General features: G+C 42.1%; 1 protein-coding gene across 2 annotated transcripts in view; it reads right to left on the reverse strand.

Moving 5' to 3' along the window:
- The window catches only part of SH3D19 (SH3 domain containing 19), an 81,883-nt gene extending 77,862 nt beyond the window's left edge, over positions 1 to 4,021 (reverse strand). For both annotated transcript variants that reach the window (XM_036382755.1, XM_036382754.1), the window contains exon 1: positions 3,851 to 4,021. In XM_036382755.1, coding sequence (XP_036238648.1) covers positions 3,851 to 3,968 — 118 coding nt within the window. In that variant the 5' untranslated portion in view covers positions 3,969 to 4,021. The remainder of the gene's footprint in view (positions 1 to 3,850) is intronic.
- Positions 4,022 to 13,071: the final 9,050 nt, after the last annotated feature.

Raw genomic sequence — 13,071 nt, forward strand, 5'->3', positions numbered from 1 at the left:
TTGCATGAGAGCAAACCACAGACAAGTGTTTGTGATAAGTAAAACAGAGTAATAGTAAATTAAACCAAAGCCTTGACCACCTGTACTTTTACCCATGCATTAAAGTAAAAATCACATAGGTCTTCATTATCAACTCAAATAAATTTCATTATTGGCTTCCATATTTGGTAATTTCATTTTATTTTTAAGTAAGGAGATTTCTGCCACATCCATAATGGGCTATTCTTTCTCAGGGAACACTGGCCAGAATTCAAAGTGAAATAATGCAGATACTGAATGTGTTAAGAATTTCTTGTGTGCTTTAGATAATATTGGAATATTGTGATGCTCAGCTCTAATGTGACAGTAAGGACAAATAATCAACCAATGTAGTTCATTACTAAAATTTACTACTTTCACTATAAACTTTCCTGCAAGTCCTTGTTAGTCAGTAGTTACAGAATAAAAAGGCAGTGAAAATAGGAAAGCACACCAGATCAAGGTTTAGAGTTAGACTGGAGAGAACCTGTAGTCTATGGAGAAATAGCATTTTAGTGAGCTTGTTCTGGTTTGTCTGGAATTTTTTAATGTTTATTTATTTAGCAAAAAAGTTGATTTATTTAAAAAATCAGTTTGTTTATTGAAAACAAACAACATTCTAAACAAAACATTCTAAACAAAAAAAAAATCTAGTAAATATCCTGTGGTCTCTGTAACTTCCCAGAACAATAATGCATGTGACAGAAATAAGCAACAAGGGAGGTAGAAATCGATCACATTATTTATATTGCAGTTAAAACCCCTAAAACTTTCCAACAAAAGTGGTTTCCTTTTCCAGAGCAGGTGACCAGATGATTCAGTTTTAATGAACCTATGCTGCTACTTTCATTGTTCTCAATTTTTAGAGAATATGTTCTCCTCCCTATAACCTAAAAAACATATATATATATATATATACATACATAAAATTCAATCAGCACTTTCTCAAAGGGAAAATAGTTTCTTTAGAAGAGTTTTCGAATTGCTGTATTTAATAGATCTTCTCACAGGTTTTCCATAACATGCCAAATAAAAACTTCCTTGAATTCAGAGAAAATACTACCCCATGGACACAAATGGTTCTGCCTATCTCATTCCTCCAAGTTTCCATTCTCCAAGATCTGCTCTGGGAGTCCACTGCTTAAGCGAGCATCTTCAGCTCATTAAACCACCAAAAAAGCTCCCAACCCAACACAGCAAAAAACCAAACAAATCAACCCTCCAGTGAATCAAATTAAAAAACCCAAAAAACCAAACCATGAGCAGGTCTCTAACAGCTGTCAGGCTGCAGTTTCACAGCAATCTAAGCCAAACTAACTTCTGACTGGCATAGGCTCTTACCTCCCTCTGGCTGCATGTTCCTACTCTTTCCCTTGCGCCAGCTTCAACATTCACCCAAAACCATTACAGTGAGCTGAATCAGAAGACTCGCAACCACTGAAGAGAACTAGAAAAATATCCCTCTGCTTGGACAATGCACCAGAACAGGTTGGTGCAGGTTCTAGCAAGCACAGGGACTCTGAGTGAGGCAGCTACCCAGTCCATCAGCCCAGGCTACCACCAAACCACAACTCCAGTGACTTCACTCACCAACAGGTTGGACGAGAAGCAGAGCTGACACACAAGAGAGCACATCCCCAAAGGAGATCACACCTCTAGAGCAGCAGCAAGCTGTTAGTTTAGTCTAGCTGGCTTCATCCTACAGTACATGGTGCAGCACAACTGTAGAGTGTCTTCAAGGGAAAATACGATTTCTTCATTGCAGAGCCTCCTGTGCTCTGCCTCTCCAATAAACCACTGCTAACCACTGAGCATTCAGGAAGTCAGAAGTACTTGCGAACTTTCACCTTTCAGCTCCCACTTTGCACACATGCCTTGCACCAGCAGGACAAAGGTGATGAACTGCCCTTATGCACTTCCATGCACAGGCTGAACACAGCAGAGATTCAAGCTGCTTGCATTCACAACTAGTTTAACAGACTGAAATACTTAAATTGACAGCGTGCTAAGATGCCACTACATTTTTTTAAACCCTACAACAAAATATCTCGCAGGCTTATTTAACACCTATTTGTATTACCATTTTGGCAGCTTAACCGCACATGACATGCAAAAAAGCCCCACTAATTTTCAAAACGTTTGTAAATAAAATTAGGTAAATGAAGGTCAAGTAAGGGAAGAGCAGCAAACTCATCTACTTTGATGATATTCTTCAATGATGCCTTAAGAATACTCCGCTGGGAGCCTCAGTGGTGTTTTCCAGCTAGAGATGTGCAAACAGATGGAAAGAAGGCGAGACAGCTCAAGCAGAATGCTATTCATTCACACATACTTTACACCAGTCAGGTAAACAAACAGTGCTGGTCCCATTTCAAGGCGTGGCTTTCAGGAAAAAATACTAGTAAAAATTGAAAAAAGAGCCTTACATTACTGGTTAATAGCACAGTGCCAAAGAAAAATTCTGGGAAGAAGCTTTGTTCCACAAAAAGGTGGCAAAGGTTATATAGATTTATAAACTGTAGTACCAATTCTATGTTTTCCACTAATAAAAACTTCTAGAAGAAACACCTTTAGAAAACAGACATCATAACCAGCAGCACGAACACTTTGCTGTGGAGGAAACCATATAGGAACACTGATTTTCTGCACTCTACCCCAGACAAGGCGAAACCCTGCAGACATGCCAAACCACAGTGGTTTCAATAGGGTCCTGCTAATCCTGCACCTGCACAGACAGGCATTGAAATAATTTGAAGGCCACAGGGCCTGCCTGTTGAAAGTTGTCCTCTAGGATCCCTCATGTTGCTGTGTTTTTGTCAACTACAAAAGGGACACTCAATTTCTCGTTCAAATGGATGCAAACTGACATGAATTGCAAAGGGTGCTATATTGTTACAGTTGTACCATAATTATTAAAAATCAGAATATTTGGAATTCAGCTATATAGCATGGGTGAGATTCTACCTGGAAACAGACCTTATAAAAATGATTTATCCTGGAAGGGATTTTACACTGACAGAAGAAATGCTGTATTCACACCGCAGTGACTACAGGACAGTGACGTGCATGTTGACCCTCAATTAACAATGATGTCCAAATAAAATAATATCAGCTGCTGCCAGGGTCCACTTGAGTTAATAATTTCAAACAAAAGCTTGTTGTTGTCCAGGTCTCTCTACAATGACAATCTGCTCACTCAGTGCCATTCCTTCTCACATGCAGCGGTTCTTGCCTTTTTGCAGGGGCCTGCTGTCCAAACCTACACAGAAATGGCTAAACATGAACGACAACTTTGCTGTCTAGATGTTCCTCTACTTGGTACTTTGAAAACAATGGGCAGTTAATTTCCTGAGGAAGCACCCTGTGCACCTGGACATGTCTGTGCTAGTCAGCACATGCCCATGTTAGCTTCAGGGTGGTAAACAGTGGAACAGGTTGCCCAGAGAAGTGCTGGATGCCCTATCCCTAGACGTGTTGAAGGACAGGTTGGATGGGAATCTGAGCAACCTGGTCTGGCTGAAGGCGTCCTTGCCCACGGCACCGGAGCTGGAGCCAGGTGATCTTTAGGTCCCCTTCTAACTTAAGCCACTGTATGACTGTGCTGAGCTCGGAGCAGGAGCAGGCTCTGGGGGCGGCCCGCGGGCACACTCCTGCGGCTCGGATGCACCTGAGCTGAACCCAGCTGCCCTGGGGCGAGGCCGCCGGGGCCGGCACACCTCGGGGCGGCACCGCCAATGCCGCCCTGCCCCCGACAGGAATCCAGGCACGGGGAGCGGGCCAGGGCCAGCCCAAAGGAAGCGCCGCCGCGGCCCGCCGCGCCCTCGCCGCTCACCTGCTGCCGAGCTCAGCGCGACCCTCCGGTGCCTCCTGCCGAGCTCCCGCAGCTCCTCCTCGTCCTCCTCCAGCCTCCAGGCTTCGGCCATCGGCGGCGGAGGGGCGGCTGGCAGCATTCAAGAAGCGGGGGCTGCCATGACCGGCGCCCTCTCCTCGGCGCGGCCGCCCGGCCCTCGCGGCCGCCGGACCCGCCCCGCACCTGCGCCCTCTCCGCCGCGCTTCTCCCGGACACCGCTCCGCGCTGCTGCCGGCGGGGCGAGGCGGGAGGAGAGGCGGCCTTTCCTGCCCATCCGCGGCTCTCCGGCGTCAGCAGGAAACCCGGCGGCCGCCTGGCACCGCCACAAAAGGGGGCGGAGGAGGCGGCGGCGGGGGGAGGTACCTGGCTGCCGCCGCTGGGCAGCCGCGCTCCGCCGGGCGGCTCCGCCGGGCACCGCGCGGCGATGGCCGGTGAGCCAGGCCCGGCAGCGAGCGGGGTGTGTGCGAGCCAGGGCGGCCTCCTGCTAAAGGGGAGAAGGGACTTGCGCCGAGAGGGTGCGAGGTCTGCCTCGCTTCGTGATGAGAGCAAGAAGATGCCAAGAGGAGTGGTGCCAGACTTTTTCAGTGGTACCCAGTGACAGCATAAGGAGCAGTGGCCACAAGCTAAAACATAAGTTCCATCTCCACACGAGGAAGAACTTCTTTACGTCGAGGGTGGCAGAGCACTGGAACAGGCTGCCCAGGGAGGTCGTGGAGTCTCCCTCTCCGGAGACACTCAAAACCCACCTGGACACGTTCCCGCGTCACCTGTTCTAGGTGACCCTGCCTTGGCAGGGAGGTTGAACTTGAGGAGCTCCTGACAATTCTGTGATCCTGTGAGATGACAAGGGCAGTTGCTGTGCGTGGCCAGAAAGTCGGGACCCCTGGGATCTGTGGGAATTGTGGGTGCAGCAGACTGTGGCCCCGATATTGGCTGACGGGCAGGCAGGTCTTTGAGCGGCAGCAGTTATGGCTCGCGGCTAGGAGGATGTGTGTCTTGGCCCGAGTTCATTACCGTGGTTTGAACTACTTAAGAAGTTATCTTAGGACCTACTTGAAACCAGTGAGGTACCCACTTAACAGCGCTGAAGTGATACGAAAAATATGGCCACGTTTCAAGTTAGACACCTGTGTGGTTTTACATCTAATTTCTCCCCCACCCGCCCAAGTCCTCGGCTGCCTATATCTAAATAGAAATTATATTGCTTCTTCACTTCATATGGTAGCTTTAAAACCTAATCATAAATATTTTTACATATTATTCCATTGTAGATACTACTAAAACAGGATATAAGGAAGATAAATTCAACTTCAGAGCAAGTGAATAAGGGACACTAAACCAATAAAGTATATGACCGCAAATTAGAGCAGGGAGGTACAACTCAACAGTGAGTAATCCTACTGTTGAGCAATATCTGTGCTGACACACTGAGCACCTTCTCTGCTCACAGTGAATAAAGCATATTGTACAGGTTGAAAAAAAAGTCATTACAAAACTGAAAAATATATAATGCATGAATACAAATGATTGTCTGTGCATTTTTTAGTGTTTCAGTGCTTGATTTTACAATCATTGTTCCTTAACAGAGGCTTTCTTCCACTGCAGCTCTTAGTGATCAAGTGGTATAATAGATATTCTTTGAAGGACATAAGGCTTTATACTGTAAAAAGATGTAAGGCCAGGAATAAAACTGAATGTACAGCAGGAGTATATAACAGACAAATGAAACCTTCCAATACAGGTATGTGTTCTCAAAAGCCTCATGCTTTGGATGACCTCTGCATGGATAGATTGCATGGTAGTCCAAAGAAATCACCTTACAAATTTCAGTGCAAGATCAACATGCCTTGTACATGATCTAGAGTGGACACAAAACTCTTCAGTGGAGCACTGCTGTCACAGGTACATGCTGTTGGTATGTGCATGTGTGAGAGACAGACTCTCCCATGAAAAACAAACTGTGTGTTGTTTGTATTCTGGTTCTCTACTGTGGAACCAAAATGCAGCACCTGCATTCAACTCCCAAACTCCACTAACAAAGAACAACAAGGACCATCCACTTTTCACTTCTTAAATATCTTCTTTTTTATACTCTGTGTTTCACTGCTGTTTGGCAGAAAGAAACTTGGTATAATGTAAGATTACTAAGGAAGGAAAAACCAGAAATAAACCATAGAACATAACACAAATTCCAAGAGCCCTCAAAGACTAGATTAAGCCTCTTTTTGTTGTTGTTGATGGAATTGACACAGAGGTTTCCATGCACATGAAATTGAAAAATACATTTGGACAAAATTTAGGCCTAAGAAAATCATGCTGAACAGAGTAGCTGCAGCTATTACTAAGAAAACATTCCCAAAAATATCACATAATACAGTATAGAGGGATCAACATTGACAGTCATCAAGAGATCCTTAGTGACCACTGTGAAAGTCCAATTTAAAAATGGAATTGCAATAACCAAATTATAGAAAGTGATAAAGTCCCTGAAATAACCACTTGGCCACATATCAAGCTCTGCCAGCTGGAAATGTACATGGGACAGTTACTGTATTTAGGGCTAGAGGAGCCATTCAAAAAATGCCTGTAACTGTTTGAAGGTAGATTTCACCAGAAAGGAAGAGATCAAACTAAGATACAATTCATGTGTGGATATAACAGTCAGGTAGCAATAACCAACACATTACTGTAAAGAGTACTGGAAACAATTCCCAATCAGTACTCCTGGAAACAAGAAAATTTCACAACACTTAAAATGCAAAGCAGCATTCAATGAAGCGCTTGAATCATATTTCTGAAATTTTTGCAAAAAATATTCAATAATGCTCAATCCCCCTAAAAGGAGGTTGCTTACTAGTAGGTAGAATTCTTCAGGGTAATTATCTGTCAACATGCTTGCACTGCCAGTGTACCAGTAATGGAACAAAATAACAGTTTGGGTTAGAAGTGAGCTTAAAAGTCATCCAGTTCCAACCCAGCTGCCATGGGCAAGGACACATTTGCTTCCCCAGACCAGGTTATTCAGAACCCCATCCAGCCTGGCCTTGTACACTTCCAGAGATGGATTCACAGCCTCGCTGGACAGCCTTTTGTGGTACCTCACCACTCTCTCATTAAAGAATTTCTTTCTAGTATCTAATTGAAACCCACCCTCTTTCAGCTTAAAGCCATCCCCCTTTGTCCTGTCACTATCTGCCCATGTAAAAAGTCCTTCTTCCTTTCTTTAAGCCTCTTTAAAGTACTGGAAGGCCACAGTGAGGTCCTCCCAAAGTCTGCTCTTTGTCAGGATGAACAACCCCAGCTCTTTCAGCTGTCTTCACAGGAGAGGAGTTTAAGCCTTCGGGTTATCTTTGTGACCCTCCTCTGGATGCTCTCTAACAGCTCTGTGTCTTTCTTGTGCTGAGGACCCCAGAACCAGATGCAGCACTCCAGGTGGGGTCTCACCTGAGCATGGTACTGGAGGAGAATCCCCTTCCTCAACCTGTTGGCCATTTGTCTTGTGATGCATCCCAGGAGATGGTTTGGTTTCTGGGCTGCAAGCACACATTGCTGAGACGTGTCAGGCTTCTCATCCACTAACACTCCCACATCCTGCTCCCAAGGGGCAGTCTTGATCCATTCTCTTATATTGCTTCTTCACTTGTGCTTGCGCTTGAGATTGTCCCAACCTAGGTGTGGGACCTCCCACTTGGCCTTGTTGAACTTGAGTAGGTTGCACAGGCCCACCTCCCAAGTTTGTCCAGGTCCATCTGGCTGGCATCCCTGCCCTCCAGCTTGTCAAAAGCACCACAGAGCTTGGTGTCTTTGCTAAACTCACTGGGTGCCACTGTCTATATCAGTGATGTTAAACAGCATGAGTCCCAGTATGGACCCCTGAAGAATGCCACAAGCATTCAATCTTGGAAGTGGTTTTTAGGTTTTAAATGCCTCCATTTCTTGCAAGTAATTCTTTCCTAGTGAGTGCTTGCCAGATGCATTCATCCATGCTCTGTCTGTGAGCTTTGACTCACTTCTAGTTTATGTTGGTATTTTCAATGATAAACAGCTTTAGTTTTTTTTTTTTTTTTGTCAAATGACACACTTCACTGGCTTGATACCTGATAAAGGTGTGTAAATAATAGAGGTACCTAGGAAGGGAGGTAGGCTTTAACAAGTCTGCAGGAGGTAGATTGAGCAGCAATGGCAGATCTACCTTAGCAGTCCTGGAGCAGATCCTGACACAGCCCTTTATCTGGGTAAGCAGCTTCTGCGGGGAGGAGAGAACTGTGCTTTTGCATCTTTAGACAAGCTACAAAACCAGCTGTTGAAATAATCAAAAGAGCCACAGTTGCTGGCAAGTCTAATAATAGCTTAGGCCAGGCAGTAATTTGTGATCATTTGGCTCAGATCAGAATACACACACACACACAAACACAAAGGCTTCTGCTGCTTTCTTGATGGGCCCAAGGGAAGTAGGAAACAAACAGGAGGGGAGAATGAATTGGACCAAATGATTTGAAGTGCAGAAGGAATTAAATATGGGAAATTCTCTTCAGAAAGTCAAGGAACCAAGATCCTCTTTTACTTTTCAGCAAATAAACCTGTAGAAATTATAAAAAAACAAAATGGGAAGAGAAAGTACATATAGATGCAAGTCGCAGAAGTTGAATTTTTAAAAAAAAGAACTGAAAAATAGAGAAAGTACTTGCTGTAGTCTAAGGTGGTTGAGAGGAAAGCATCAGCATATATGTTGCTCTAAGGCATTTCATGAAGTACTATGTATTTGTGTCTTACAAGTAGGATGAAGGAAAAAATAATTGCATTCTTCTACTTCAGTGAGAATCTACTGCATACATGTGCGTAGGAATAAAAGGCTTTTGTATATTTTCATAGCTACACTTCTCCAAGGAAAAGAACTTTACTGTCTCAAAAAGTCTGCAATTTGGTTATTAAAATCTGGAAATTTCTCACTGAAATTTTACTTTATCATATGTATCTTTGCTGTAATGTACATACTTGTAATTTCACAATGGTAGAATAAAAGAAGGAAATAACTGGGTAAATGGATCTTTGTACTCTCTGCTGAATGCTTACAATTAGTTCCCTTGGTGGTTATTATTTTATAAGTATTTTGTTCTGATTTGCATCTTTGGAATTGCCACTTTGTTTGGCCCTGCAAAAAGACACTGTTTTTCAACAAAAAATGTCAGTTCTATAGAACTACTTAATTGAAGTCGCCCTTGTACCCTCAATGTCTGTTTAGGCTCTGCAAAGCAGCTGAAGTCTGCAATGAATGTATCAGTGTTTGGCTGAGATACAGGAGCCTCAGACCACAAAAGAATGCAGACAAAAGATTTTTTTAAAATGCAAAGGATGAAAAAGAGTATTTTCAAAGGGGAAAATGTAGCCTTGGACATGACAACATTATTTTTGTTCTGAGTAAAAATAGCAAGGGTCTCGTTGAATGGACAAATGGCGTTAGCGATACAGCCAGTGTAGGAAGCTGACATTGGTGAGGGCCAAGATCTGATAATTTGATCTCCATTTGTGTTCAGCTGATCCAATGAGTTCTAGTGTAGCTGGAGAATGACATATCAGGAGCCTGCAGGCTTCCTGAAATGTCTCCAGCTAAATGCAGGTTCTCCTTGCATTTTTTACAACTACTTGTGGCTCCTAGCATATCAGCATGATGACAGTCTAAAGTGGTTTTGTGATGAATGAAGATTAATATAGAAGAGTACTTGTTTCCATGAATAAGGACCTTTCTTACTGAAACCCTGGAAAATCACCTTGATGCAGAACTAGGAATTTTGAGACTGCTTTTAAAAAATGAGAAAGAATTCTCTGCATGAAAGCAGCAAATCAAATAATTTCAAAAGACCAAAAACTGGCAGTCAAGGGGGAAGAATTATTCAGAGAAAGATTCTTACAGTTTTCAGTTTTAAGTATTACTTTTAATTCTTGTTACTTTTGCTGTTTTCCAAATTTTGTGGGCTAAAGGATCATTCCCTTCCCTTCCCCAAACATATTTCTAAAGTATAATTCTCCTTTATTAATTTACCCCATTGGTGGGACAATAAATAAATTTATTTCTACCGCCTTCATGATTAGGGAGACTAGGAAAAAGAAGTAGAAAAAAGTGAGAAAATATGGAAGGGAAAAGAGCTGGTTCAGAGGTCAATACTTCTTAGAATGAGAGGCTGTCAAAGCCAAATTGATTCACAGTTTGAGTGCTGAAATATGCTCATGTTTGCTCCATAATCACAGAGTTATCAGAGGACAAAGTTGATGTAGTGCTAAGCGAGCTGGCAGCAGCATGATGTAAGAAGTATTACCACACTGGACACACATGAGTCTAATACCTAAGGATATACAATGCCAGCCACAGGAGAGAGTCCAGCAGCTTTCCTGCTGCAGTTTGCACTTCAGTGCAAAGAGCTGACGAAGGAAAAACTTATGAAAGAGAGCAAACAGAGTCCTAAAAAAAATTTCAAAAGGTGAAATGGGGTCATAAATTTGTTGTTTGTAGTAAATTTAGGAGCTTCTTGCAGTAATTTGTCAATTGAGGTAAATTTAGGAGTTTCTCACAGTCCTGAAATAGGCTAAATGTATAACTAGCTCTGATTTTGTTTTCTTCTGTTCTCCTGTCATTAAATGCATCTAAACTGCCTTTCACTGAAAACATATATGACATAGAGAATCTTTACAGTTCAATACTAAAATTTACAGTCTCCTGGTTTTGGTTATTATTCTTTTTTTTGGAGGTCTATGTGTTTAGTTGGTTGGGTTGGGGTTTTTCCCCCTCCACAGTACCCCCTGTGAGCACTGAGGCATTCTCTCATGTTTTTCTTGTGCTGAACACTGACAGAATTCAAACTTAATGGAAGTGTTCACCAAGCAACATTAATATACAGCAACAGAATAAATTTGCAATTAAATATTTGTATGATAATTACTAATTCAGTGCTCAGAAGTTTAATAGTAATGAGGTTGTTACAGTCTAGATGCATTAATGTGTGTTTACTAACGGAAAAACACTTTTCTAATGTAGAAGTTTTAAAACAATTCAAAACACACAATGACAAATAGAATATTATGTTTCCAACTTTAAAAATAAATTACTTTGATCTGTTCCAGATATTATGTTTTAGTGATACATTCAACAACACACAGCTTCTTAGAACAATTTTGTTTTATTAAAAGTTGAGTGAAAAAACAGTTTGATGGTTTTGATTGAGTACTTGGCTAGGACCCCTGACAAACTGTGGATGACACCTGCTTATTTTAGGCCAGACAGCTAAACATCATGTAAGATATAACAGTGTTTATTTTTTGATTTCTTTGGTAAGAAGGAAGGACCTGCATATCTCAGTAGCAATTAAAGGGAAAAGGAAAATAATCCTACAAGATAGTGTCACTCCTGTCTTTTTCAGTTTTACATCCCAACCCTGACTCTAATCACCAAATGTCAGTAGAGGAATAGATGATGACAAGTATCCTCATCATCAGGGCCTCCATAGTATCTTTAAAGAGGCTTAAGACTTGACATCACCTAAAGGGTTTATGTATTTCACACTCATGCTTGCAGGGATCTGTTTAGGTAGGCTTTTAGGGGTCCTTCTTTCCAGTTAAAAATACTTATTTAAACAACTGAGTAGTAGTTTCTGAGCTGACAACACCCAAAGGCATATCCATACTATTTAGATAGATGAAAAATGAATTCCAGAACTATTCCTTTTTCTGACTCTTAGAAGCAGTTTCATATTATTCATCCATTGCTGCTACAAAACAATCTGGTGGTTTTGGTATCAATGACCTCTTACTAAATTCTTCAATGTTGAGTTTTCTTAGCAGTATAGCAAGAAAGGAGGCCTTATAGTGTTTTTTCTATCTCCCAATTACTTTGCATTTACATATACACAATTCACTCGGTTCAGCATTTTTTCCGTGTTCACCAAGTGTGATCTTAGAATTCCATCATTCAAAAGAAAAGGGTTCATATGATTAAAAAAAATACAAAGCTAAAGTTTATAATGTGATGGTAGAACAGTAACCAGATTTCCTGGTTTAGTCATAGAAGTGGCAGACTCTTTTCAGTGGTACCCAGTGACAGAACAAGGAGCAATGGCCATAAACCAAACCACAAGATGTTCCTCCACCTCCACATGAAGAAGAACGTCTTCATGTTGAGGGTGGCAGAGCAGTGGAACAGGGGAGGCCGTGGAATCTCCCTCTCTGGAGACATTCCAAACCCACCTGGAAATGTTCCTGTGTCATCTGTTCTAGGTGACCCTGCCTTGGCAGGGGTGATGGACTAGATGATGTCCAGAGCTCTCTTCTAACCCTTCTGTGATTCAGTGAAATCCTAATATCCGCCAAATTTCTGGAGCTCCCAGTAGGTCTGGATTGATGAAGCAGTATTTTTGCAAGATGTAGTTCGCAAAATCCTGACAAGGATGGAAAACTCACAGCAAACTCGCACCTTGAATCAGAGCTTCACAGTAGCTGGTTTCTGGGTGAGCTCTTTATACAACAGTTCTCAACTGAAAACTGTAGCAACCTGGATTTTCCCTAAGGCATAATTTTCAAACCTTTTTAGACTTCCCTCACATTTTCTTTTTCGTGGCACTTTATGCCTTTCCTACTCTTCCCTAATGTGCATATATCATAACTCCTCTAGCCTATCCCAAACTTCTGTCTTCCTCAGCTGCAGCTACTCATACTCTTTATTCCTCACAATCTTTATTCCTTTACCCATAAAGAAAATACACTCTTTCCTCACAGAAAAACAGGTTATATTGTCCAAATCTTACAGCTGCTTGTTGTAATTTCATTAGCTCAAAGGAAAGGCCACATTCTTCAAGGGGCTGCCGAGCAGAAAGCTTTAGGACTATGGAAAGCATGAAAAGCAGAGAAAAGTCTGGGTAGAATTTCTTGGGGTTTTACACCATGGAAGGAGGTATTGGCTATTCCTCTCTCCAGAAAAGGCCTCACTCCAATTTACGTGGGTTTTTCTTGTTTCTAAGGAGAGGAAGCGGTATCCAGGAATTAGCAGGGCAAAAAAGAATTCCAGACACACTCACTTGTGCTTTCTGCATTCTTTTTGGTTGTTCCCATTGACTAACTAAACTGTCTTTATTAACAAAATTCCCTAAATGATTATTTCAGGATAACTTTATCAGTTCAGGAGCTGCTTCACAGAAAAAAAAAAAATTATTTTATGT

Source organism: Molothrus ater, chromosome 4 (assembly GCF_012460135.2).
Source record: "Molothrus ater isolate BHLD 08-10-18 breed brown headed cowbird chromosome 4, BPBGC_Mater_1.1, whole genome shotgun sequence".
Taxonomy (NCBI): domain Eukaryota; kingdom Metazoa; phylum Chordata; class Aves; order Passeriformes; family Icteridae; genus Molothrus; species Molothrus ater.